The 24,834-nt window shown below is 53.6% G+C and overlaps 10 protein-coding genes across 10 annotated transcripts in view; 6 read left to right on the forward strand and 4 right to left on the reverse strand.

Moving 5' to 3' along the window:
• Positions 1 to 414: 414 nt before the first annotated feature.
• Positions 415 to 3,442, forward strand: VTN00DRAFT_889 (uncharacterized protein; the record flags this gene model as incomplete). The annotated part of the gene is made up of 2 exons (XM_069435788.1): positions 415 to 604; positions 726 to 3,442. 2 exons carry the CDS (start codon positions 415 to 417, stop codon positions 3,440 to 3,442), a joined length of 2,907 nt encoding a protein of 968 aa, XP_069291596.1.
• Positions 3,443 to 4,182: 740 nt separating this feature from the next.
• On the reverse strand, positions 4,183 to 5,346 carry VTN00DRAFT_890 (uncharacterized protein; the record flags this gene model as incomplete). The annotated part of the gene is made up of 2 exons (XM_069435800.1): positions 4,183 to 5,225; positions 5,286 to 5,346. 2 exons carry the CDS (start codon positions 5,344 to 5,346, stop codon positions 4,183 to 4,185), a joined length of 1,104 nt encoding a protein of 367 aa, XP_069291597.1.
• A 2,888-nt stretch (positions 5,347 to 8,234) lies between these two features.
• On the reverse strand, positions 8,235 to 8,946 carry VTN00DRAFT_891 (mitochondrial 54S ribosomal protein mL59; the record flags this gene model as incomplete). The annotated part of the gene is made up of 2 exons (XM_069435811.1): positions 8,235 to 8,276; positions 8,350 to 8,946. 2 exons carry the CDS (start codon positions 8,944 to 8,946, stop codon positions 8,235 to 8,237), a joined length of 639 nt encoding a protein of 212 aa, XP_069291598.1.
• Positions 8,947 to 9,298: 352 nt separating this feature from the next.
• VTN00DRAFT_892 (uncharacterized protein) lies at positions 9,299 to 11,663 on the forward strand (the record flags this gene model as incomplete). The annotated part of the gene is made up of 5 exons (XM_069435822.1): positions 9,299 to 9,367; positions 9,429 to 9,644; positions 9,706 to 9,809; positions 10,225 to 11,581; positions 11,634 to 11,663. The coding sequence occupies 5 exons, from the start codon at positions 9,299 to 9,301 to the stop codon at positions 11,661 to 11,663; spliced, it is 1,776 nt and encodes a 591-aa protein (XP_069291599.1).
• Positions 11,664 to 12,159: 496 nt separating this feature from the next.
• VTN00DRAFT_893 (uncharacterized protein) lies at positions 12,160 to 14,738 on the forward strand (the record flags this gene model as incomplete). The annotated part of the gene is made up of 3 exons (XM_069435833.1): positions 12,160 to 12,486; positions 12,572 to 14,532; positions 14,594 to 14,738. 3 exons carry the CDS (start codon positions 12,160 to 12,162, stop codon positions 14,736 to 14,738), a joined length of 2,433 nt encoding a protein of 810 aa, XP_069291600.1.
• Positions 14,739 to 14,949: 211 nt separating this feature from the next.
• VTN00DRAFT_894 (uncharacterized protein) lies at positions 14,950 to 16,294 on the reverse strand (the record flags this gene model as incomplete). The annotated part of the gene is made up of 4 exons (XM_069435844.1): positions 14,950 to 15,396; positions 15,483 to 15,586; positions 15,653 to 15,878; positions 15,998 to 16,294. 4 exons carry the CDS (start codon positions 16,292 to 16,294, stop codon positions 14,950 to 14,952), a joined length of 1,074 nt encoding a protein of 357 aa, XP_069291601.1.
• A 252-nt stretch (positions 16,295 to 16,546) lies between these two features.
• VTN00DRAFT_895 (uncharacterized protein) lies at positions 16,547 to 16,942 on the forward strand (the record flags this gene model as incomplete). Its single annotated transcript, XM_069435855.1, has 3 exons — positions 16,547 to 16,589; positions 16,657 to 16,726; positions 16,807 to 16,942. The coding sequence occupies 3 exons, from the start codon at positions 16,547 to 16,549 to the stop codon at positions 16,940 to 16,942; spliced, it is 249 nt and encodes an 82-aa protein (XP_069291602.1).
• Positions 16,943 to 17,031: 89 nt separating this feature from the next.
• VTN00DRAFT_896 (uncharacterized protein) lies at positions 17,032 to 20,079 on the reverse strand (the record flags this gene model as incomplete). Its single annotated transcript, XM_069435866.1, has 3 exons — positions 17,032 to 17,160; positions 17,218 to 19,588; positions 19,733 to 20,079. 3 exons carry the CDS (start codon positions 20,077 to 20,079, stop codon positions 17,032 to 17,034), a joined length of 2,847 nt encoding a protein of 948 aa, XP_069291603.1.
• A 1,577-nt stretch (positions 20,080 to 21,656) lies between these two features.
• On the forward strand, positions 21,657 to 23,410 carry VTN00DRAFT_897 (uncharacterized protein; the record flags this gene model as incomplete). Its single annotated transcript, XM_069435877.1, has 4 exons — positions 21,657 to 21,824; positions 21,887 to 22,081; positions 22,137 to 23,105; positions 23,174 to 23,410. The coding sequence occupies 4 exons, from the start codon at positions 21,657 to 21,659 to the stop codon at positions 23,408 to 23,410; spliced, it is 1,569 nt and encodes a 522-aa protein (XP_069291604.1).
• Positions 23,411 to 23,613: 203 nt separating this feature from the next.
• VTN00DRAFT_898 (uncharacterized protein) overlaps positions 23,614 to 24,834 on the forward strand; it is a gene marked incomplete at both ends in the record, with an annotated part of 2,690 nt that continues 1,469 nt past the window's right edge. Inside the window, 3 exons of the mRNA XM_069435888.1 lie at positions 23,614 to 23,638; positions 23,958 to 24,311; positions 24,376 to 24,765. Coding sequence (XP_069291605.1) covers positions 23,614 to 23,638; positions 23,958 to 24,311; positions 24,376 to 24,765 — 769 coding nt within the window. The remainder of the gene's footprint in view (positions 23,639 to 23,957; positions 24,312 to 24,375; positions 24,766 to 24,834) is intronic.

Genomic DNA, 24,834 nt, shown 5'->3' on the forward strand with positions numbered 1-24,834 from the left:
ATTATTTACCCCGCATTTCATTTTCTTCCCTTTGTTTGACGCATGGTCGGATCTAATTAACCTTATCGCGTCGCTGATAAGTACCCCGTCCCCGTTTGCGTTATCAAGTGGGCAGGGGACTAGGGATCTGTCCGCTTCCTGACTTAACTTACTAAACTTCTGACGTCTCCACATACATTCATACACATACACCTACACCTACATACTACTAGATCTTTTTGTTTTTGTTCTTGGTCTTGGTCTTGCTCTTGCTCTTGTTCTTGTTCTGCGTTTTCCAAGCGTCGCAAGAAAGGAAAAAGGAAAGAAAGAAGGTCGTTTGGGGGAAGGAATCAAAAGACTTCGAATCGGGAGTTTATTAATTTTAAATACATACATACATACATACAGTGGGGGTTATTGCGGCTGAAAGAAAGGATGTCGGCTTTGTTTGGTCGTTATTCGTGGTCGTTTGGCATGGTGGATGGGAGTGGAAATGGAAACGGTTCCAAACCGGGGTCTGGTGACACCAACCCCGACTCTGTCTCTCACTATGGCTATGGCTACGGGAGAGGATACTCCCAGGACGTGGAGAAGATTCGAGAGGTGGAGTATCCGTTGCTTAAGGGTGGGTTTTTATCTTTTTTCCTTACTCTTCTTCGCCTCTGGATTCAATCCGCTCCAATTCGAAGAAATTTCATATTGATACTATAGACATAGATATTCTCTCACTGACTTACAACGTCCAGACACAACCTACCTCGACCACGCCGGCACGACCCCCTACGCCAGGTCCTTGATCGACTCCTTCTCCCACGACCTTACCTCCAACCTCTTCGGCAACCCGCACTCGCACTCGGCCTCGTCGCAGCTCTCGACCCGTCGCGTCGACGACGTCCGCCTGCGCGCGCTGCGCTTCTTCAATGCCGATCCGGATCATTTTGATCTCGTTTTTGTCGCCAATGCGACGGCGGGGATTAAGCTTGTGGGGGACGCGTTGAGGGATTATCGTTATCAGAATCGTACTCAAACGAAGTATGATGGTGAGGACGGGGAGGAGGCTGGATCGGGATTTTGGTACGGGTACCATGTCGATGCGCATACGAGTCTTGTCGGGGTGAGGGAGCTGGCGCAGCAGGGGAATAGGTGTTTTTTGACAGATGAGGAGGTCGATGGTTGGATTCAGGGATTAAGGACGTCAGGAAAGGGGAAGAACGTCCCGAAGCTGTTTGCTTTTCCCGCGCAGTCGAATATGACCGGGAGACGGTTACCGCTGAGATGGTGTGAAGAGATTCGAACTGCTGCTGCTGCTGACGGAGGGAACGTTTTCACTCTCCTCGACGCTGCATCCCTCGTGTCCACTTCTCCCCTCGATCTGAGCAACGTCCCGGCCGCACCGGACTTCACCGTCCTGAGTTTCTACAAGATCTTCGGCTTCCCGGACCTGGGGGCCCTGATCGTTCGCAAAAGCGCAGGACACGTCCTCCGACGAAGACGGTTCTTCGGCGGCGGGACCGTCGGCATGGTCATCGCCCTTGGGGAGCAATGGCACGCGAAAAAGGACACCTCGATCCACGACCATATGGAGGACGGGACGCTTCCGTTCCACAATATCATCGCGCTGGATTCCGCGTTTGAGACGCACAAGCGGCTGTACGGGTCCATGGCCAACGTCTCAGCTCATACTCGCCTCCTGGCGAAGCGCCTGGCTGACCGTCTCTCCTCGCTGAGGCACTATAATGGTGTCAAGATCTGCCAGCTGTATGCGTCGCCGTCGGGGGACTACGCGGACCCGTCCACCCAGGGCCCGATCGTCACGTTCAACCTGCGCAACAGTCGCGGGGAGTGGGTGGGCAAGTCGGAGGTTGAGAAGGTGGCCGCTGTGAAGAACATTCAGATCAGATCTGGGTCGCTGTGCAACCCCGGAGGGAATGCCTATCACATCGGATTGAATGAGAGCTTATTGAGACGGGCCTACGCTGAGGGCGTGCGGTGCGGAGACGAGAATGACGTCGTTGATGGGATGCCGCTGGGTGCGTTGAGAGTCAGTCTCGGTGCAATGAGCAGCTTGGGGGATGTGGACCGGTTTCTGGAGTTTATTGAGGAGTTCTACGTCGAGAAATTGTCCGAGACTACGAATATACTGACACCGCCGCCTCCGCCTGTAGCGGTCAACGGGACCTCGACAACGGATAGCAAGCCGAGATTCTACGTCGAAAGCTTGTGCGTGTACCCGATCAAGAGCTGCGGCAGCTTCAAGATCCCGGAGGCCAAACGCTGGGAAGTCAGAAAGGAAGGTCTGGCCTGGGACAGGGAGTGGTGTCTCATCCACCAGGGGACAGGCGTGGCGCTCAGCCAGAAGAGATACCCCCGTATGGCTCTGATCCGGCCCTCCATCGATCTCGATCGAGGTGTCTTACGAGTTACCTGTGGTGGCGCTGGCGCGGAACAAAAGAATCTAGAGATCTCCCTCGCACGGGACGACCCCGATCTCATCACGACCTCCATATGCCAGAACTCGACCAAGAAGATGTCCACCGTGTGCGGAGATCGGGTCACCGTGCAGACGTACTCGTCACCAGCCGTGTCGGCTTTCTTCTCCGACTTTCTCGGTATCCCGTGTGCTCTGGCCCGGTTCCCACCGGATAATACGTTCCAAACCAGGTATTCCAAGCCCCGTCGCCGCTTGCAAGGTGTCGGTTGGCGAGAAAAGATTAAAAACGTCGTCTCCATGCCGGATTTGTTCCCACAGGACCCGTCACCATCATCTTCTGCTGCTGCTTCTTCTTCTTCTTCTTCTTCTTCTTCTTCTTCTTCTTCGAAGGAACGACAGCAAGACCAGAACCAGAACCAGAACCCGATCCTCTTATCGAACGAGAGCCCTATCCTGTTGATATCCCGCTCCTCCGTGAACCGACTAAACGAAACCATCAAGGCCAACTCGAAGAATAAGAGTGGCGGCATCAGCAAAACCATCGCCGCGGACGTGTTCCGAGCGAATATCGTCGTTGCGGAGAATCTCTCTCCCGCATCAGTCACTTCTTCCTCCTCCTCCTCCTTCTTCTCTTCACTCATCTCCCCCGTCAACAATCATAATAATCATAATAGGGTCGAACAACCCTTCATCGAAGACAAATGGACCTCCCTCCGCATTTGCTCCCAATCCCAGCCCGAAGCCCAGGGCCCAAGCAAAGGCCAAGATAAGGGCAAGGACAAAGGCATCCTCTTCGACGTCCTCGGCTCCTGCCAGCGGTGCCAGATGGTCTGCGTGGACCAGTTCACGGGCACGCGGCACGAGGAGCCGTTCGCGACGCTGGCCAAGACGAGGAAGGTCGATGGGAAGGTGCTTTTTGGGAGGCATGTTTGTTTGTCGTCGTCTTCTTCGTCAGAGCTGATGGGGATGGAGGAAGAGGGACAGAGGAGGACGGTGATGGTGGGTGATGCGGTTGTGCCGTTTTATGAATGAGATAGATGTGTTTGGTTTGGATCTGGGGACGTCGATGGCAGGTACATATTTATTGTACTGTACGTATACATAATAGGTATATATATATATACATATCTTGGTTATTCTCTTCCCTTTGTGTTTTCTTTCGGGGTACTAAGTAAATAAATCACTTGGTCCGAATACACACTCCTACAGGGGAATAAAAGAAGGCAGTGCAATAGTACAGTTAATTAATCATCCGGTATTATATCTGGTTTTGCTATAAAGGTCTTTATGAATGGATGAATGGATAGAAGTATTTACATCATGCGAATTGGGAATATTGCATATATCCATGTACAGTACACAGTACAGACTCGGTTGTGTTGTCAGTTGGAACTCATCTCAGGTTGACTGCAGTATCAAAATTGAGAAATTGGCATGGCATGGTAGGACGAGGTGCTCTTCCCCCCCCCCCCCCCAACCATTCAAGGTTACCTTACAAAAGCAGACGAAGGACAATGTGGTTGGGCTGAAATTGCTGGGGCGTTTATTCTTTTTGACGCATAAGATGATTACTAAGGGTCATATATATAGGCAATTTATCCTTGCAGCCAGTTTAGTAGCTACATACCTGCCGGAATGGTCAGATTCCAAGCGGATCGAGTTGATGATATACCGGTGGAATACCGGTGGAGCCGGATCATTACATTAGGTAGTAGGTATGGCCTAAACTTCATTCCAAGCCGATCTTTAGATCCCCTGATCCACGATGCCGTTCAGACCAGTCGTGACCAGTCACAACACCGTCTTTTGCAAACTTTCCCCACCCCTCGTCGAACAAGTTCGGTCCATCTGTTTAATAGTTTCGGCCGCCTTGACGGACCCCAGCGACATCGACTTGAGAAATCGAAGGCGTCGACGGTCCGGTGGCCATCGACAAAGCAAACCGAGTCACCGTCCGCTATCACACTGTCCGTGTAGAGTCCCGGTCTCCGCATCACGGTGAATTCTCCGAACCCCCAGTCTTCGTCAAACGAGTCATCCCGGGTTGGCGACTGCATCTGAAATGATGATACGGCGGGCAGTAAAAGCGTGGGCCATCCATCGGGTTCCGCGTGAGCAACCCATCCCAGACGTGTCGAGTCTGCCGGCTCTGAACCATACAACACGGCAAAGGACTCGGGCGGAAACACCGTGATTCCGGGGGCAACGAATTCGAATCTTGGGATCTGGGCTCTGGACAGGAACTGTTTTGCAAACGGACTAATGGAGAACTGGTCCAAAAGATCCATCGTCAAGGGTGCCAGTCTACCTGAGGGACGATGGTCTACTGGGATTTTTGATTCAATGGTCGCGAGAAGGGTATCCCAGGCAGTGATGCTCTCGATCAGATCCGCTTCGACCCACGATCTGATTCTGATCATTGGGGCGTTGACATCCGAGTCCTTGTAGTATTTTCCTCTTTCCCACAGATCCAGCCACTTCTGTAAGACCACTTGAAGAGGTATCCACGCGCAACCGGGGGCAGGCGACTCGGTAATCGGTGCCAATGTGCATGACCGGTTTGCAGGTCGAAGAAGATTCCCTCCGTCGGCCACAGAACCAACGACATCTTCACCATAGAGAAGGATGATATTGGTATGACTTGACAAAAAGGGAGATTCGTTAAAGAAGTAAGTTGGTTCAGGCTGGCAGGCCTGTGGAGTCGGGGACAGAACTCCTTGACGACCGGCACTCGGGTCGTAAGAATCCAACAGGGAGAAAAAGCGGTAGGCAGGAAGTTCTTCAAGTTGGGTATCGAGCCAAATTCTGGAGCCGTCTGTAGAAACCGGTCTACGATATCTCTCCGTGTATCTTCAATTGCGGCATTTTCAGTGACCTTTCGCTAATAACTGGTTGTGCAGGTTTGCACATTCATCCGGGGCGAAAGATGTATACATTGCTGTCCATCCTTATCTGCGATTCGGGGAACCCAAGTGCATGTAGATCCCAAGAGCCAAGTAGCAGACTCGAGACGTTACCACACTCTCTCACAACAGTGTCGTGATTCGATCTCGCTAAGGTGGACTGGCAGAGAATGATGACAGACAGAGAGATAAATTTGGTGAAGAGTACATTACATGGATAGAATGCACAGGATGCTTTGCACATTATCAAACAAAAGGGCAAAAGTTCTGCAAGATGCAAGGGACGGCCCACGCGCGAGCCATCACCAGACTCGCATGAGATACAGTCCACCGGAGGTAGTTTTAAACGTACTGCAAAGCTACCCCCCCCAAAAAAAAAACTGTAGATCCGCTATAAGTTCAAAGTTCAAACCGGCATTTTCCCGCTACTCTGTACCTTCCTAATACTGAGTGCTCTGTATACCTCAGTATATTGAGTATACTACTCCATAGCCACAGTCTTAGGCGCATTGTACCTACAGACCTCGTCACATTATGGTCTATTTAGCTCAATAATAGCTGTGCCCATATACTTGCCTAGAGGCCAGGTAGAAAAAAAATCTTTAGGGCTTGGCAGTACTCCAAATTGGCCTAATAAGTGGGTTCTTAAGGGAGGGACTACCTAGGTACTCTTAAGGTTCCTGCGCCACCTGAGCCGGCGCTATTTAGTGCAGTAGTAGCCTGTAGGTACAGTGGACAGTACTGTCCGTACTTCAATTGTCTATTCCAATTCCTAAACTGTGCGGAATCAAGGTCCTCCTTAACTAAGTACAGAGCACAGTGCCTGGAGCCAGACATTGCTTGGGTAGACAGTCTACTGCACAGAGGAAGATCACCTGCTATCTTATGGTGAACATACCTATCCAGGCACTGTACCCTAATGTATATCCTCTAGAAGAACGGACAGTGGACTTCCTCCGGATCTCGGTCACGATAAAGTTCTGCATGCATGTGTATGAAGAAATAAGAATACTTACTACCTATGCTATGCTACGTCCATGATACATGCAGGGAAAAGAAAATAGACAATTAAACCCCTTCTATACACTCTGGTCTAGTTAACAAAAGGAAAAAAAAGTGGATTTCTAGTAGACAATGATAATAAAATAAGCCCTTCAGCGCGTTTTGAGTCTTGTTATCTAAATGCACATGTAAACCAAATGTATCTGCGAGAAGGTTGATGATAATACTTAGTGATTTGGGATCGACATATCATCTTTAGGCATGAATAACTTGACATATGTTGCAAGAGCTGTAGCAGCCGAGCCTACACCTATCATAATAGCCTTTCGCATGGGTTAGAATGTAGTATATACAGAATGATTCGGATTACTTACACAGAAGGTCATGCGGCCTTGAAAGTTTGGTTGGTCTTGAGACTGTTCTTTTAAACTGGTGATCATCATGTCTGAAATGCTCTTTGAAATATTAACTTTCATTGATGTCATCTTCTCCATAACATCATTCTGGCCCTGTCTGATGGGTCTTGAACACATTCCTGAATGCATCTACGCGTAGCAATGTTGATAGTAACTTCTAATAAGGACTAAATAAAGAGCAATGTGTCTATCTTACATGACTTAAGCACTACTGCGCGATGGAATTTAGATTTGCAGTTGAGAAGCAAACAGTGAACTCTGAAACTCATCTTCCGCGTTGTGAAAGGGTGGGAAATGTGGAAAAGTTGAAACTGGGATAAAGCTTGACGATCAAGTGATGTAGAGATGGATTATTTGTGATGGGTTGAAAGTATAAGAATGAAAAGTTGAGGAGGAAGTAGAGTTGGATGCGGCCAAGCCTCTTTGGGTCTCCTTCCTTGTACAACCACAGTACATACCTAAAACCTTGGAACTCCGGGGATAGAGCCAGAGGACTTGCTGCTCACTTTGTCTTTTTTTCCTTTCTCCTAACATTCCGGTTTAGCGTACAAAAATAGATGAAGATCTGGGTAAAACCATTGCCAAACCCCGCAGGGTGTTGTGTCCAGTACAACTGGAAGTTTTACAGTGGGGAGCAGAAAGGGGGACGTACGCAAGGATTTAAATAGGTGCCATTGTTGTAGGCTCAGGAATGGAGTCACCCTCTTTGAGCACCTCACCCTTATCACCAACCCCTAACTCCAATCATCATGACTTCAGGGCAGCGTTGGTCTCAAATGAGAAGGACGGTTGACAGGGTGACCCTTTTGTGCCTGCTGACTACCTAGACTAAACTACTCCATGGATCCCCAAAGAGACTCGATTCAATCAGCCTTATAGTATAATATAGTATTTAGGTATAGAGAGCGTGATGGATGTTGAGCCTGATGAGGTGAACTTGGAGCTCAGACATACTCCGCCCTATGAGCAGAAATTGAATTTACGGATATGTCGGTCGAGAAAACATGCGCCTCCACAATCTCGCTGCCACGGTTATTGGGTCAGAGCCCGACTCGGTGATAGAGTACCATGTAAAGGAACATGGGAAGTGGTGGATTGGTAGAAATTGCTGGAGCGATCTCAGACAAGTTCTAAGGTTAAAGCATTGCTGTCAAGTTCCCATGGGGTCAGGTCATGGCCCTAATACTGCGGACAGAGATTGCCAACCTAATCCTGCACTCTTGCTCGAAAAGAATTGCAAGCTACGTTGCTATAATTAGGTTCTAGAACTCGTTTCTGTCGTAATGAGACATAGGGAGCCATTTTGTGGCCCTTCTGAATATAATCGTTTCTATTGGTACATACATCTGAGAGAGAAGTTTCATTGTACATTGTACAGTACATCCCGTCAATAATCCATTGTAAAATTTCGCCGCAGTAGTATTGCGTAGTTCAAAACCTGAAAGAAAAAGGAACTGCTTTCCTTGTCTCCGAAAATAAAACCATGCCAACGACGGCCCGCTATTACCGTCTGGGCCACTTCTTCCAGCCTCTTCCGTGACCTCTCTGTTTTCCCATGCGTTAGTAAACGAACATAACACAGTGCAGCAAGAGATCTCAATAGAAAGAGGAATCTCACCTGCTTCCACTGCCGGATAAGTTCCGGCATCTCCAACATGGCCTTCCTCCTCTCCTCCAGTTTCGTCTCCAGCTCGCGCTCCCACTTGTGACCCTTGACCTTCTGCCCGATACCGGTACCCTTGATCTGCAGACCCCGCTCCAGACGCCTCGTCTCCTTGTACTCGGTCGACTTCTTCCCTGGGGGCAGCAGCGGCTCAACGTTGTATTTGATTGCCAGCTTCACCAGGTCCGCCTGCTGTCGCAGGCCAATCCGCGCACCGATCCACTTGCCCGTGCGGAAGTTCTTGCGCGGCAGGAATGGGTTAGGGTAGTCTGGGTTGGAGTAGAGGAGGGCTTTCGATGGTGACCATGCTGTGGGGTCCTGGCGCTTGTGACCCTTTGCATCGCGCTCTGGGGTGTATGGTGAGGGTAGATTGGATTCCGGAGACTGTTCTGATGATTCGGAGGACTCTTTGGCTTCAAGATAGCCCGGAGGAGGGGTAGGCTTGGGAGCGACCGCCGCGGAGTAAATTTGGGGTGGGTAGCGGGCGAAGAAGTTGCGCAGGCGCTGGGGGAGCTTGCTCACCAAGCTCTCCGTGGCCTGGGTAGCGGACATCTTGGCCGACCTCGCTGATCAACGGTGACCAGCTCACCAATTGGAGAGAAACAGCGGAAGAAAGGGCGAGATAGCGGCGTCGGTTTCGAGGCTGGCGGCTTCACGAGGTCTCTCGGAGATGTTGGAGAAATTCAGATGCTCCGGAGACGCTAAACCGCGTCGGGCTCGGCCAGTCTCGGCATCCGCGCAAAAGAGGAGCTGCACGCCGCAGAGTGGCTGGCGACCTTCGTCTCTCTCTCGTCTTCTCTCTCGACCTCTTGCGCTGAAGATTTCCCCTCTCTGCCATCTAAAAGAGCTTGTCACCATCCCCAGAGCTTCTGCCGTTTTGATTGAGTACCCGACCACTGCCACCATGGCTGATTACAACTACGGAGGAACGGAGGAGGAGAATGCGGAGTTGAAGAAGCTGCACGCCGAAGTGGTAAGATGATCTTCACCGACGTCCTGCTGGAGCATCTTGGTAACGATGATGTGCGTGTTAGGCCGAAGATCCGGACAACTTCGATGCGTGGGAGAAGCTCGTCCGCGCCGCTGAGGGCCTCGAGGGCGGCATCAACCGCAACTCCAACCCGCAGGCCATTACCACCGTAAGAAGCGTCTACGACAGGTTCCTGGCCAAGTTCCCGCTGCTCTTCGGGTACTGGAAGAAATATGCCGACCTGGAGTTCTCTATCGCCGGTACTGAAGCGGCGGAGATGGTGAGTCTGCCTCTTGCGGCCCCTGATCTGGCCTTTGTGCTGCTGCTGACGCTTGGGACAGGTCTACGAGCGAGGCGTCGCGAGCATCTCTACCTCCGTCGACTTGTGGACCAACTACTGCTCCTTCAAGCTTGAGACATCTCACGACCCCGATATCATTCGAGAGTAAGTGTACAGTAACTTGGTTTTCCTTCCCTATAACCGTTACCAACGCAGCGCGGACACTGTTCTGGTCTCGAATATGCCGCATCCATGATGCAGATGGTCACTGGCAAGGTTCCTCGATGATGGGTGAGACTCGTCGCCTACCACCCAGGTTCCCTGGAATTTACTTCTCACCCATGACTTTTCTCAGGCTGTTTCATTTTCCTTAAAAACCACCACCACCAACACACCAAAATGACCCTGTTCGGAGGCATCTCTTCTGCGCACGAGCAAGATGATGATCACCTTGTCCGTTGATTTTTGGGCCCACAATCACTCAGAACTTACTATTGCTCATGTTTGCCATCCTTGCCATTCCCTCGCTCGTCCCTCCCTTCGCTGGTGGATCAGGGTATGCTGACGTTCTGTTGCCCAGATTGTTCGAACGGGGAGCCAGCAGTGTCGGTCTCGATTTTCTGGCGCATCCGTTCTGGGATAAGTACATCGAGTTTGAGGAACGGCTGGAAGCCTACGACAAGATCTTTGGCATCCTTGGCCGCGTCGTGCACATTCCCATGCACCAGTATGCTCGGTACTTTGAGCGATACCGTCAGCTCGCCCAGACGCGTCCGGTAAATGAATTGGCTCCGCCCGAGATCCTGGCCCAGTTCCGGGCAGAGATCGAGGCTGCTTCCGCGCACATGGCGCCAGGCGCCAAGGCCGAGGCAGAGATCGAACGGGACCTCAGACTGCGCATCGACAACTACCATCTTGAGATTTTCTCGCGAACGCAGACGGAGACGACGAAGCGGTGGACCTACGAATCTGAGATTAAGCGTCCATACTTCCACGTTACCGAGTTGGACGAAGGTCAACTCGCCAACTGGAGGAAGTACCTCGACTTCGAGGAGGCAGAGGGCTCCTACGCTAGAATCCAGTTCTTGTACGAGAGATGTCTTGTGACGTGCGCTCACTACGATGAGTTCTGGCTCAGATATGCACGCTGGATGTCTGCTCAGCCAGGCAAGGAAGAGGAGGTGCGCAACATCTACCAGCGCGCCAGCTGCTTCTACGTCCCGATTGCGAACCCGACAACTCGACTCCACTACGCTTACTTTGAGGAGATGTGTGACCGGGTCGACGTGGCGAAGGAGATTCACAACGCGATCCTCATCACTCTGCCTGGCCATATCGAGACTATTGTGTCACTAGCTAACCTCTCGCGCCGTCACGGCGGCCTTGAGGCTGCGATTGAGGTCTACAAGAGCCAGCTTGACTCCCCGCAGTGTGACCTGGCCACCAAGGCAGCTCTCGTCGCTGAGTGGGCTCGGCTCCTCTGGAAGATCAAGGGCTCGCCCGAAGACGCGAGGCAGGTGTTCCAGAAGAACCAGCAGTATTACCTCGACAGCCGTCCTTTCTGGAGCAGCTACCTTGAGTTCGAGCTGCTGCAGCCGACAAGCGCTGCGACTGAAAACGTCCAGTACCAACGCATCAGACAGGTTATTGATGATATCAGGACTAAGAGCACGCTCCCTGCAGATGTTGTCAAGGAGCTTGTGCAGACCTACATGGTCTACCTTCTTGAGAGGGGAACCAAGGATGCAGCCAAGGAATACATGACTCTGGACCGCGAAGTCCACGGACCTGCTTCAGTGCAGGCTGCAACCAAGTCAAGGGAAGCGGACAAAGGTCCCCAGAACGGTGGCCAGCCTGCCCCTTCCCATGTTGATCCTACTGTTGCTGCTGCTCAGGGCAACCCCTATGCCTACTATCAGCAGCCTGTCAACGGCGGTGTAAGTTCCCAGACTCCCACTGGCATGTATCCTGAATGCTAATCGACTACAGATCCCATCCCACCCGGCCCGCTACCAATGATCGCTGTTCCCTTGTGTCGTGTTCCTAGCGGTTAAGTGTCCACATGTGTAGGTGTAGTACAGGAGGATTCTTTCAGTAGCATTTCACTTCGGCGTGTTCAAAGGAGGGGGTCGAGATATTACGACGGGCAGCCGAATGGTGCCCTTTTGAAATGATATCACTTTAAATTTAAATGATCGGACGGGATCTACGGGATTGGACAGTCGCTTGTATTCTATAGCTCTGCCTACTAGTAGGTTAGTTATCAGTTCGTAATGTATTCTTGTATTTTGTTCTAGTCTCGATTCTTTTGACCAGTAGACTTGTAAATAAGAGGAGTTAGCTGTAACCTCGGAGATCCTTTGTACATAGATGCCCAGGCCATGTCTCCTCACGTGACTGCGTATCTGGCTTGCCGCGCTCACCGCATAAAGTCCGATGGCGAAGTCGCGCCGCAGCTTCGTCTGCTGCTGGATGCTTGTTCAACACCGACGTTTACAGACGTCGCGCCTGAACAATGATGGACGACATTGTCATGAATGGCACCGGGGAGGTTCCTCCTCCGGCACCTCCTCCGGAGCCTGCGGAGCGTCCGCCCACTCCCCCTCCGCCTCCGCCTGACACGTCCGCCCCTCCTCCGCCCCCGGACACGGCCGCTCCTCCACCACCTCCAGACACGGCCGCGCCCCCTCCTCCGCCTGAGGATGTCCCTCCGCCTCCTCCGGCGCCGGAAGAGGGGAAAAAGAAGCAGAAGAAGGGATGGGGCAGTCAGCGCTCGACGACGCCGTTGAGTGTGGAGGAGCTGCTGCGGAAGAAGAGAGAGGCTGATGCCGCTGCGGCGAAGGTACGTGATCCACCCTTCTACTAATTTTTTTTCTTGTCTTGAAAGAATCTATTTTATGGAGAATGTTACTAACTGCTGTCTACAGCCTAAGTTCCTTTCAAAAGCGGAGCGTGAGAAGATCGCGCTCGAGAAACGCGCCAAAGAAGTCGAGGCGGAGCGTCGGGCGAAAGCCGCTGCGAATGCTGCGGACCGGAATGGCACAAGTTCACCAGATGTGAGACCTGACGGACCTAATGGCGATACGGCAAAACCGATTCCGACGGCACCACGAGCTCTGCGGAACGGAGAGCCTCCTACCGCGCCGGCTGCCATGCGCAACGCGCAACAGCCGAATAAGGACTACGACATGCAACCTCCGCCTCCACCTAAGCCGCTTGCCTTTGGTCCCGAGGATTCGAAGGGAGAGAAGCGCTCTGCGGAGGAAGAAGAGGCTCAGGCCCTGATCAGACAGCGGTACATGGGTGCGGATCAGACGTCCAACTTCTCCGCGAAGAAGAAGCGGAGACGGACGACCGAGAGGAAGTTCAATTTCGAGTGGAGTGCTGAGGAGGATACCAGCGGGGATTACAACCCGCTCTACCAGAACCGCGCGGAGGTGAACTTCTTCGGCCGCGGCCGTCTGGCGGGCTTCGGAGACGACGTCGCCGACAGCGTGGCTAGGAGGTACGCCAAAGCGCTGGAGGATCGAGACCGGGAAGCAGGCAGCGCGAGAGCGAGGGAGATTCTGGAGATGGAACGGAGACGGAGAGAAGAGAGCAGCCGTGCCGCACTGGACAAGCACTGGAGCGAGAAGAGGCTGGACCAGATGCGCGAGAGAGACTGGCGTATCTTCAAGGAGGACTTCAACATCAGCACCAAGGGCGGCAGTGTGCCGAATCCTATGCGGTCGTGGTCCGAGTCTGGTCTGCCTAAGCGGCTGCTTGAGCTTATCGACCGGGTCGGTTACACCGAGCCTACGCCTATCCAGCGGGCTGCCATCCCGATTGCCCTGCAGTCGCGAGACCTCATCGGTGTGGCCGTCACAGGTTCGGGTAAAACCGCAGCCTTCTTGCTTCCCCTGCTTGTCTACATCGCCGAGCTTCCTCGGCTAGATGAGTTCGAGTGGAGGAAGAACGACGGTCCCTACGCTATCATCCTGGCGCCGACACGTGAACTGGCGCAGCAGATTGAGATCGAAGCGAAGAAGTTCTCCGATCCGCTGGGTTTCACAGTCGTCAGTATCGTCGGAGGTCACTCGATTGAGGAGCAGGCGTATAGTCTGCGGAACGGCGCAGAGATCATCATCGCTACGCCGGGTCGTCTGGTCGACTGCATCGAGCGACGGCTGCTCGTCCTGAGCCAGTGCTGCTACGTGATCATGGACGAAGCAGATCGGATGATCGATCTCGGTTTCGAAGAGCCCGTGAACAAGATCCTCGATGCACTGCCGGTGTCGAATGAAAAGCCCGATACCGAGGAGGCGGAGGACTCTCGCGCCATGAGCCAGCACATCGGTGGCAAGGAACGCTACCGACAGACGATGATGTACACGGCTACCATGCCGTCGGCCGTCGAGCGGATAGCCAGGAAGTACCTCCGTCGACCCGCCATCGTGACGATCGGTAATGTCGGCCAGGCCGTCGACACGGTCGAGCAGCGCGTCGAGTTCATCGCCGGCGAGGACAAGCGCAAGAAGCGCCTCGCGGACATCCTCAACTCGGGCGAGTTCGCGCCGCCGATCATCGTCTTCGTCAACATCAAGCGCAACTGCGACGCCATCGCGCGCGAGATCAAGCAGATGGGCTTTTCGTCGGTCACGCTGCACGGAAGCAAGACGCAGGAGCAGCGAGAGGCGGCGCTCGCATCGCTGCGCAACGGCACCACGGACGTGCTCGTCGCGACCGATCTGGCCGGACGTGGTATCGACGTGCCGGACGTCAGTCTGGTCGTCAACTTCAACATGGCGACGAACATCGAAAGCTACACGCACCGCATCGGTCGTACGGGTCGTGCTGGGAAGAGCGGTGTTGCTATTACGTTCCTTGGCAACGAGGATGCGGATGTCATGTATGTTCCCTTTTCCGTCCCCTTGGTGCTGTATACAGTATGTGCTAACAGACGATTGCAGGTACGACCTCAAGCAGATGCTGATGAAATCATCGATCTCGCGGGTGCCGGACGAGCTGCGCAAGCACGAGGCCGCGCAGTCGAAGCCGAACCGCGCGAAGAAGATCGAAGAGAGCAGCGGCTTTGGCGGGAAGGGTGGATGGTAGAGAAGTTCTCCTCCCTTGTGCATTTCATGTATGAAAAGCAGATCACGATTGTTCCATTTCTCTTTCTCTTTTCTGGGTTGGGTCTGGCGTTGGTAGTGGATATCTGTACCTAATGTTCATGTACTGTACCATACATACATAGTCGTTGCTGAGCGTTGGCATCTTTGATGAATTAAATTACATATCCCATCAACTCAATATAGACAAGATTCTAGGCCCCCCCATTCGGCCCCCCCACCCAACTCGGATTCGTCCTCAACACAACCTCCCTCTCCCTCTCATACCGCCCCTCCACGACGCGATTCAACCACGTCCCCAACCGCACCGCCGCCTTGGCCACCTGCACCTCGACGATGGGATACGCTCCTTCCGCGTATCCGCTCGTCGCCAGATCGACCCCCGTCCCGTTGATGACCTGGCTATACACGTAATCGCACGTCCAGGCGTTCGACTCCCGCGCCCAGGCGAGCCCGCAGGCGAGAGGGGTCGAGGGATCTGTGCATGCGGTCCATGTCGAGACGGGTTCGGGGAAGGAGTCGGCGTGGATCCGGGAGAGGAGGGTGGTGAAGAAGGGGGCGATTGTGGTGTTGGGGAAGCCGGTTGTGGGGGTTGGGAACGTGAGGTTGGAGAGGGTGTAGATGATGTGGCCGTCCCAGACCTTTTTTCCAGTATCAGTAGCTGTGTGCGGATGTATATTGTACGGCATGTAATGTATGGGGGATTGGGGAGGGAAAGGGATCTCACGGAATGGAGATTGGTTTCACTCCCGTTGAAGATCACGTCGTAGGCGTTCCCGCCGGAGGCGTCTCCTGATGCGTGCAGAGGTTGGGCGATGTCGCCGATGAAGTCTGCCGTCGTATGTTAACACCTTATGTACAGATACAAGGTAAGAGGTTAGGAACGAGGATACTCACGAACAACCCACTTCAACGCCCTCGCGCACTCGATCCCGACATCTACATCCTCATCCACATATTCACTCTGACTCTCACTGCTACTCCTCCGTCCCGGAAGTCGACCGTTTCTTTTGACCTCATCCACACACTCCTCCAACCTTACCGTCTGATTCGCGATCGCGCTCACCACACACCCTCCCCGTGTACAGTCGCGGTTGTAGTAGACGGAGCAGTGTTCCGGGGGCTGTATACCTCCCATCATTAACATGGACGCACATACATATACACACACACACCCCCCTCTAGATAAGGTACCTAAGATAGACAGGAGAAAGAAGAAGAAGAAGAGGAAGAGGAACATACATGATCCGCACTATCCACCCAATGCCACTGAAACGAATACCCCCCCTCGTCGGTATGCGCGAACTCATCGGCCCACGCGGCCGCACGCCCGATGGACCCCCCGTACTGCGGCTCCGCTGCGAGGATCCGGGAGAGGACGTGCGAGGTGTACGGCGTCAGGAAGGACTCGGCCATGAAGCCGATCTGGTTGTGGATGTCTGCGTTCCATGCCGTTGTCGGTTGGATTTGGAGGATGGTGGTGAGGGCGGCGAACGCGGTGGATTTTAGAGAGAGGGATGACGGGTTGGGTCGGCCCATTGCGGTTTGTTGTTATTATTGACCTTTCTATGCTAAGGGGAATAGAATGTAGACAGCATAGTATGGAAAAGTGTGAAATGCACGTTGAGATGTGGCTTGTATTGGTACTAAACAAGGAGGGATATTTCCCCGCTTGGTTTTGTTTTTGAAGGTAATATTAGGTAGCTAAGTAACTGTACTTATCTACGGCGCCATCGTGATAAGAAAGCCTAGAGATCTCAGGGACCCGTTCCAAGCTTACTGCGTCGGGCGATGCGAGACCAAACCAGAAATGGCGAGGAGCTCCGTTGGCGTGGTGCGTCCAGCGCCGCTAGTTCTTTGGCGGCGGTGTGCCTGCATGCTGCTAACAATCGTGGACACAGGGACTCCGCTGGTATCGGACGCGTACAGAGTCGACAGACATAGTCCGGCGGAGAATCCTATAGGCGCCTTGTAAGTCTTGCTTTGGGACAAGAGTTGGTCTGTATAGAAGTTTAAATAATCATAACGGAGTCACATAGAGCTGCTCCCAGATTCGTTAACTACATTTTAGCCAACACCCCTGATACCCTAACCATTTGCTTCACCCCACCCGAATCTACTGCTCTATCAACCCGAAAGACGTGCATAGTACACTATTCTGACGACGGGTCCCTGGGACTCCCGTAATCATAACCTCATGCTGCTACTGGCAGCTCAGGAAGCCGTCACGCAAGCTTAAAGCTTCGTACGTATACGTCTTCTTTCGTAGTGTCTGCTCACAGCTTCTGCTCCGTGAGATATCCATTGCTCTTAAGCCAGTTCTCCACATCGCCCCGGTCACGCCGGAGCCAGTGGACCTTGGCCCGGATGGCATCCAGACTCTGCTGGACAGCGCGGTCATAGCCCTGTTGTATGTCAGTGTTTAATTCAGAAATAACCTGAAGGATAAGGATGTAACTCACCTTGGTATCCTTCGATCCAAAAAACTCCTCAACCTCCTTCAGCTGGCTCTCGGTACAGAAGCTGGCCGTCGTGATCTGCACGACATTGCCCAGCATGCCCAGCTCTGGCGGCAGACGCTTGTAAATCTCATCCCAGTTGCTCTTCAGCCAGGCCCACCGCGTCTCGATACCCGTGGGGTGCCCTCTCAAACTCGCAAGTGGCATGTAGATGTCCTGGCTCTTCACCTCGTTGCTGAGCGCAAGGTCCAAGGTCCGCTTGACCAGAGCCGGGTCTTCAGCGGCTCCCAGGCTGCGCAGAGCCGTGTTCTTCTCGTCGGAGGTGGGCGCGTTGCGGAATCGGTCCAGGACGACGTTGTACTCCTTTTCGCCGCCGTTCTTCAGCACGATGCTAAAGACGCTGCCCCGGATGTTGGGGTGGATGGCGCTCAGGTCACCCTCCGCGAAACGCTTGAACATGTCCTTGGCCGCGTTGACCACGGTTGGGTCGTCCGCCATGCCAGCATTGCCAAACATGAGAGCCTTGAACTGCTGCAAAATATGGCCGTCCTCGGGCGAGAATTGCCAGCCGAGCTCGTGCGCCTTCGCGCTCACCAGCGACCGCTGGAAGGCCTTCAGAGCGTCCTTGACCTTGTTATCCTCGAAAATCCAGGCAGCACGCAGGGTGCCAATACGGCTGAGAATCTCATTCCACACGACAAACTCCGACTCGCTGTCAAAGCTCTTCAGCAGAGAGAGCAGGCCGGAGGTCTTCTGGTAACCGGACGAGGCCAACGCGCCCGAGTCAGCAATCATACCCGCGCGGTCCTCGACCGTCAGAAGGCCACCCTTGGCCGCCTGTCCAAGCTTCTCCAGTCGCTCCGGGCTGTAGTTAGTCCGGTAGAGGCCGGAGTGATCAGCGTTCAGCTTGAAGAAGTCAAGGTCGGGCACCTTGAATTCTCCCTCGCGCTTATCGAGGGTCAGGCTCTCGTCAACACCGTGCTTGGTCCTCAAGCCCAAGAACACCGGGTAGATGGTCTGGTCCTCCTCAGGCCGGACATCTCCAGTGCGAAGAAAGCGGTTCTGCTTCAGCTTGAGAGTTCCTGCGCTCGGGTTCTCCGAGACCGTGACAACCGGAAAGCCGACATTCTTGGTCCAGATATCCATCACTTGCTCGACGGGCTTGCCACTGGCGTCAGCCAGAGCTGCCCACAGGTCGCCCGTCTGGGTGTTGCCGTAGGCATGCTTCTTGATGTAGTTCCGCACACCCTGGATGAAGACGTCCTCACCCAGGTATTTCGAGATCATCCGCAGGACGGACGAACCCTTGGAATACGAAATGGCATCGAAGATCTGGTTGATCTCATCAGCCCGCTTGACGGGCACCTCGATGGGGTGACTGCTTCTCAGCGAGTCAAGGGACAGGGCGCTCTGGAGGTTGTCGATCACATAGGTCTGCCAGACCTTCCACTCCGGGTAGAAAGCATTGCACGAGTACCAGGACATCCAGGTTGCGAAGCCCTCGTTGAGCCAGAGGCCATCCCAGAAGTCCATGGTCACGAGGTTTCCAAACCATTGGTGCGCAAGCTCGTGCTGGACGACCTCCGCGATCCTCTCCTTCATGGAAGCGCCACTGGTCTTCTCATCCAGAAGCAGGTCGACAATTCTGTAGGTGATCAGACCCCAGTTCTCCATGGCACCAGCGCTGAAGTCAGGAACGGCAACCATATCCATCTTGGGTAGAGGGAATTCGCTGTCGAAGGCCTTCTCGTAGAACGCCAGGGTCTTGGCAGCCAGTTCCAGGGAGAATCGACCGTGCTCAATGTCCTGGTCAGGGGTGGCATAGACACGGATCGGAACTCTGAACTTCTTGGTCTCGATGTAGTTGAGCTCACCGACAATGAAGGCAACCAGGTAAGTGGACATCAGCGGAGACTTGTTGAACTTGACGGCCTTCTTGCCGCCGCTGACCTCAATCTCCGAAGCGACATCCATGTTGCTCAGACAGGTCAGATGCTTGTCCGCAATCAGAGTGACGGTAAAGTGGGCCTTCAGAGCCGGCTCGTCAAAGCAAGGGAAAGCCCTGCGGGCGTCAGTAGGCTCCATCTGGGTCGATGCGATATACTTGGTCTCCCCATTCTTGTCCTTGTAGGAAGAGCGGTAGAAGCCCGCCATGTTGTCATTGAGGTACCCAGTGAAGGTGTGCTTCAGCTGAGCCTTGGATCCCGCAGGGATGGTGTCTGCGAACTTGACCGTCGTAATGTGAGATTCCTTGTTGTAGGAGATCTCCGGGTTGGAGGCCACCACGGACCCTCCAACCAAGATGGTGGTGCTGTGGATGTCAATCTGGTTGGAGTTGAGGGAGATCGAGTTGGTGTCCTCGACGACATCAAGACTGTCAACGGGAGCTGTCAGCACAAAGAATAGAGGATCTTTAACGAGCAGAACGGCGTAGATAGCACGAAACGTCTTCTAACCACGCTTCTTCATGGTCCCGCTCCTCACTGGAGGGGTCTAAGGGACTCGACACCGCACGTACTCTATGATGACCGTTCCCTCGTAGGTGAACTTCTCGAAATTGGGCTCGAGAGTCAGGTCGTAGTGCAAGGGCTTGACGTTGGTCGGCAGGACCTCTCGACCCTGGGGGACGTTGGTCACGCCCGCGGGCGCGTCAGCATGGGCACGACACATCCTGCGGTAGGAGCAGTATCTCTTGGTGGTCTGATAGAGCGGAGAGAAGCGGGCAGGAGTCCGGGAGGGAGGTTTGAAGGAAGATCTGGAGGTGCTGAGGGATCTAGAGAAAGAAGAGACAGAACAAAGGCGGAGACGAGAGATGGCCTGTGGCTTTGCAAGCGCGGCCAGCGGTAGGCAGCGAGGGAGAGGCATCGGCCCAGGAGGAAGAGGGGCTCAGCTGAGGCGGGAGGGGCAGGAGTCACAGTCTGGCGTAAGTCCGCCGTCTTCACCGTCCGATGCGGCGGGCGGTCGCCGCGGAAGCTTGTATCGCGCGGCAGAACGGGGCGGTGAGCGCTGTGAGGTGAGAAGCTAGGGCTAGGGCTTGGCCTTGGCAGCTGATCCATCTCTCTCGTCGACGCCAGCCTGACGATCCTCTTTTTCTTCTCCACACGCAAGGGCTTCCCCAGCAGCGCTGCCACCATCTCGTCCCTCATGGCTTATGCTGTTGTGTCTATGTTCTGTGAACATCGAGGATCATCGAGCGTTCATCGTTCGTCTTGCTATAACGTCCTCCAGCCAGTTTGAGGGGTCCATTACTGGCCGTCCTGCGGCCAGCATGCATGGGCTTCCATAGATGACTGGGACACGCCTTCTTCGTGGCAACCATGTAGCAAGCAGACGATATCTTTCGATCTTCCACTCAAGAAAGTCTCTTCGTCTACTGTTCCTGTTGATGTGACGATACTGGATAGAGGCCTGGTGGAATGTGGCCAGCCAGCCACATCATGTTTCTCTTCGAGAATGTCAGCATTTATTTTCCCGCCATCGCACTGGATGAGGGATCCTGCCACCCTGGCAAATGCCTCTTCTCGTGCGGGTTTACGGACCACAGCCGTGTCTACATACTCCAACATGCGCTGGCCAGGATCCAGGCCGCCCGCGGCCAGAGATCGGTCTGCGCCATCGTGTGTAATCGGCCATCTCGAGCTGCTCAGACATGTCATGCAGGGATGACATGAGGCTCCCAACCCCATGCATTGCCCTTATTGGCGGCGATGTGCGGGCGTCACTTCCGCGGCCGCATGCGCAGCTCCTTGCACATGTCGATCATCGATCAGATCCCCTTTCTGGTTATTGATAGAGTCCTATACTCCCCTATCAATGGCATGAAATATTATGTTTCTTCTTATTGATACGTGGTCTTGTTACTCCTATTTTGTAGTCAGCAGCACGAGCTTTTGTTAAACCGTTTGTTAACCTTTACGGCTTCTCAGCGGCAGGCCAAACATGCTCTGTCAGCATACTGCATTGCATGCACGGCTGACTCCAGAGGCCTGTTGATGTGGGGTGAAGTGCAGGCTGAACAACACCGTTTCCGGGGAGCTCCGGAGCTATGGCCATCGAGCTCTGTCAGACTGTTCCAAAAATGAGGTGACGTCAACTAACGGTTCAGGAAACTCATGATTCACCAATTCTCCCGCCGATATCTAAGTTTCCGTGAACAGGATTGGGCCAGAACTAATGCAGAAGGTGAGAGATCCTGCCTTGTCCGACCAGCGGCATGGCAAACCACATAGTTATCTAGCTTTCACTATCTACAATTGCTGTACATATGCGGTTAGTGAATGGGTTTTTTTTATCCACCTCCTTGCATCGCTGCAACGGCAAAGCTGGGCGCTCCCAAGTATATATATGCACTGGCAGGGGCTCCTCTCAATACCTCCATCTAGCAGCGCCCACACTCCATCCCCAACTAGCTCATACCCTCAGAGAAGACCTTCCTGTACAACATGGCCCTCGATCCGTCGAAGAGACCACCGCTGAAGCCTGGGGAGACCAAGGAGCCGGTCTATTTCCCAGAGGAGCGCGATGGCTGGCATGGCTACATAGAGTGGGAGAAGTATCCCGAAAAGAAAGCGGAGGCAGCGAGGATTCTATCCAAGTACCAGTTCGAATTGGTATGGTTATCGAAGAATAGCCTTCCCCAGTTGTTCCAATATTCCAATTGCTGACGAGTTAGCCCCCGGAATTCCAATTGGTTCCGCTGCCAAATACGAACCCCGTTCTGGAGGGGTCCCGCTTCAAGCAATACCATGAGGTCATGGGCCCGACTCTGAAGAATGTGCCTGCAGAAAGTTGGGAGACCGTTCTGGAGGAGAAGGCCAAAGACATGATCCACGTCTTGCAGTTCCCCTACAACGGTGAACCGCCAAGGGTGGGTTTTCCCGGTTTGAATGTTCAGAACATTCTTCCTGACCCGAGCTTAACAGGAACGGTTGGCCGAAAATGAAATCACTTCAAATGAGGACTTCTTTGTCCGCAACCACGGGGGTATTCCCCGTATTGATGCTGATAAGTTCGTTCTCGAGATTGGCGGCCTTGTCAACAACCCCAGGACCTTCACCCTGAAGGAGCTTCAGGATGAATCTGTCTTCCCGCGCCAGAGCAACATTGTCACAATCCAATGTTCCGGGACGCGCCGTATCGAACAGATTCACGAGTACCCCGGCGACGGTGATGAGCTTATCAACGCCCCCTGGGGCGAGGGTGCCATCGGCAACGCGAGATGGACCGGTGTCAGTCTCAAGAAGGTCATCAAGGCCTGTGGCGGACTGAAGGACGGCGCGAAGCATCTCGAGTTCGTCGGAGCAGAGACGTACTTCAAGAAGGGCCAGGTGTACAACTACGCTGTCTCCGTCCCCTGGCGCAAGGTCCAGCGCAACGAGGTCCTCCTCGCGTGGGAGATGAACGGCAAGCCCCTGCCCAAGATCCACGGCTACCCTCTGCGGACTGTCGTCTTCGGGTACATCGGCGCCCGCAGCTGCAAGTGGCTGTACCGGATCAACGCGCTCAAGGCGCCGAGCGAGGGCCCCGTCCAGAAGAAGGAGTACCTCTACTTCAACCCGCAGATCGGGAAGCACAACTCAACATACTCGAGCGGTTTCTCAATCCAGGACATGCCCGTCTCGAGTGCAATCATGACCCCGAAGGACAAGGCGGTCATCGTGCACGACGGCAAGATCAGGATTCGCGGGTGGGCGTACAGCGGGGGCGGCCACTTCCCGGAAAGAATCGACGTCTCCGGTGACGGCGGCTCGATCTGGTACGAGGTGCCGCAGGAGAACTGCACGACCAAATACTTCTACGGATGGCGGTTGTGGTGGATCGATCTGCCGGTCGATGCGGAGGGGTGGCTCGAGATTGTCGCCCGCTGCTGGGATGACGCGTTGAACACTCAGGTTCGTTGCCATCCAATCTATCCCTGACGAAGCAAGCATAGAGAGCATCGAGCTAACATAGTATCCAGCCGACCTACGTCCGATCTGCATGGAACTGGGATCTCCACGTGACCTCAAGCTGCCACCGCATCAAGGTCTACAGCGTGAACAAGACCAGGCCAAAGACCGCCCGCCGCCTTGCAGAGCTTGAGAAACATGGCCGGGGCCTGGAGCCGATCTCTCTTCCGCTGCCTTTCGAGCAGGAGCCTGATGACGAGTACGAGGCGGAGACGGCCCGCTTGAGAGGGCGGGATCCGTTGGAGTAGATGGTTTGATGTTGTATCTGTCGCCAAGTGTTGCACTTGGTGACTGGACAGAGCACGAAAACAAAGGATGCTCGGACATGTGAATGAAACATGGTGATATGGGTGCGATGTGATATGTAGCAACATCTATCCGTCTACTATTCTCAGACCGGATGAGATATATATATCGTTCCGGATATGAATAGGATTTAACTTGGACCCCGATGCACGGCGCTAGCTGGTGGTCAAGTAGGTTTTCTCAGTTTTCATTTCTTTGCCTTCCTAGGCTAGGTATACGGTATTACTATATCCATTGATTCCACTGTCATATATGTTAATTTTTCATTTTAATGCAATTGTACAGAATCAAAAGACTGACTAGACTGACTGAGCGAATGTGGGATATTTCTTAAATCAGATTGTAGACTGACCCAAAGTGCATGATAAAAGTACTACTGTACCGTACATGCTTCGCCGTTTCTGAACGCTTGAATCGAACAGAGTCCCGTGCTTTGCAGCACCAAAAACAACCAACAAACTGATGGGGTAGATCTAACTGAGGTCGCAGTCTGCCAGGTTCTGGAGACCATCTACCCTTTCATACGATTACCTGCCACCCTTAGAACCCAGGTGTACCAGTACTGGACCTGGCTTCTGGAGTGCTCGATCGCTATCCAACTTGCAGCCTTAACCGCCTGGCAACGGGCCTATACCATAGCTGTGGACGCGCTACGGACTATTCAACCACTCGCGGCAGAGACGCTTACGAACGCTGAGAACTTGATCAAGTACTTGGCTCTTGAGACTGATCGTATTATCCGTGCCACAGGATCTTTTCTTGCGGAGAAATTCAGCGCGTTTGTCGAATACGTCAAGTCACAATTCTTGAAGGTAAATTATCCACCGGACGATCCACCTCCAGGTAAGTAAGCACCGCCCCTCTGAGAGTGTTATGATCTGGGCGTACCTACTTAGCTCCTCCACAGAGCAGCGGCGCAAAAGGATCCTCTTTATTGTATCCCTCCCGTACGGCAGGTCATATGAAGCGCTCAAGGCTAGCTTTGTCGAAGAAGGTCCTTCTACTCCTTCCATTGACTGGGACGGCAACCAAACCGATAACATCCCCGATGACCTATGCGAGATTAACGTCAGACGACACTTTGCGGTATGCCTAATCCCCATTGACATATGGACCGATCCGACCTACTCCCTGGTACGCAAGTTCCAAGCGGGCAGGTACTGGGAGCTCATCGGGCCGGAGCTCATCCCAAAGGAAGGCGACTGCGTTTGTTGGGATGAGCAGAAGATCCGGCATGTTGACTCTGTCTTTGAGGTTGGTATCACGACATTTAGCGACGGTGCGATATCTGAGGATTGTAAGTTTCCTCCGATCCTTGAGAAGCAGAGAGAGAGAGAGAGAGAGAGAGAGAGAGAGAGAGGAGGGA

Source organism: Thermoascus crustaceus (assembly GCF_041956765.1).
Source record: "Thermoascus crustaceus strain CBS 181.67 unplaced genomic scaffold VTN00scaffold_1, whole genome shotgun sequence".
In the NCBI taxonomy this organism is placed as follows: domain Eukaryota; kingdom Fungi; phylum Ascomycota; class Eurotiomycetes; order Eurotiales; family Thermoascaceae; genus Thermoascus; species Thermoascus crustaceus.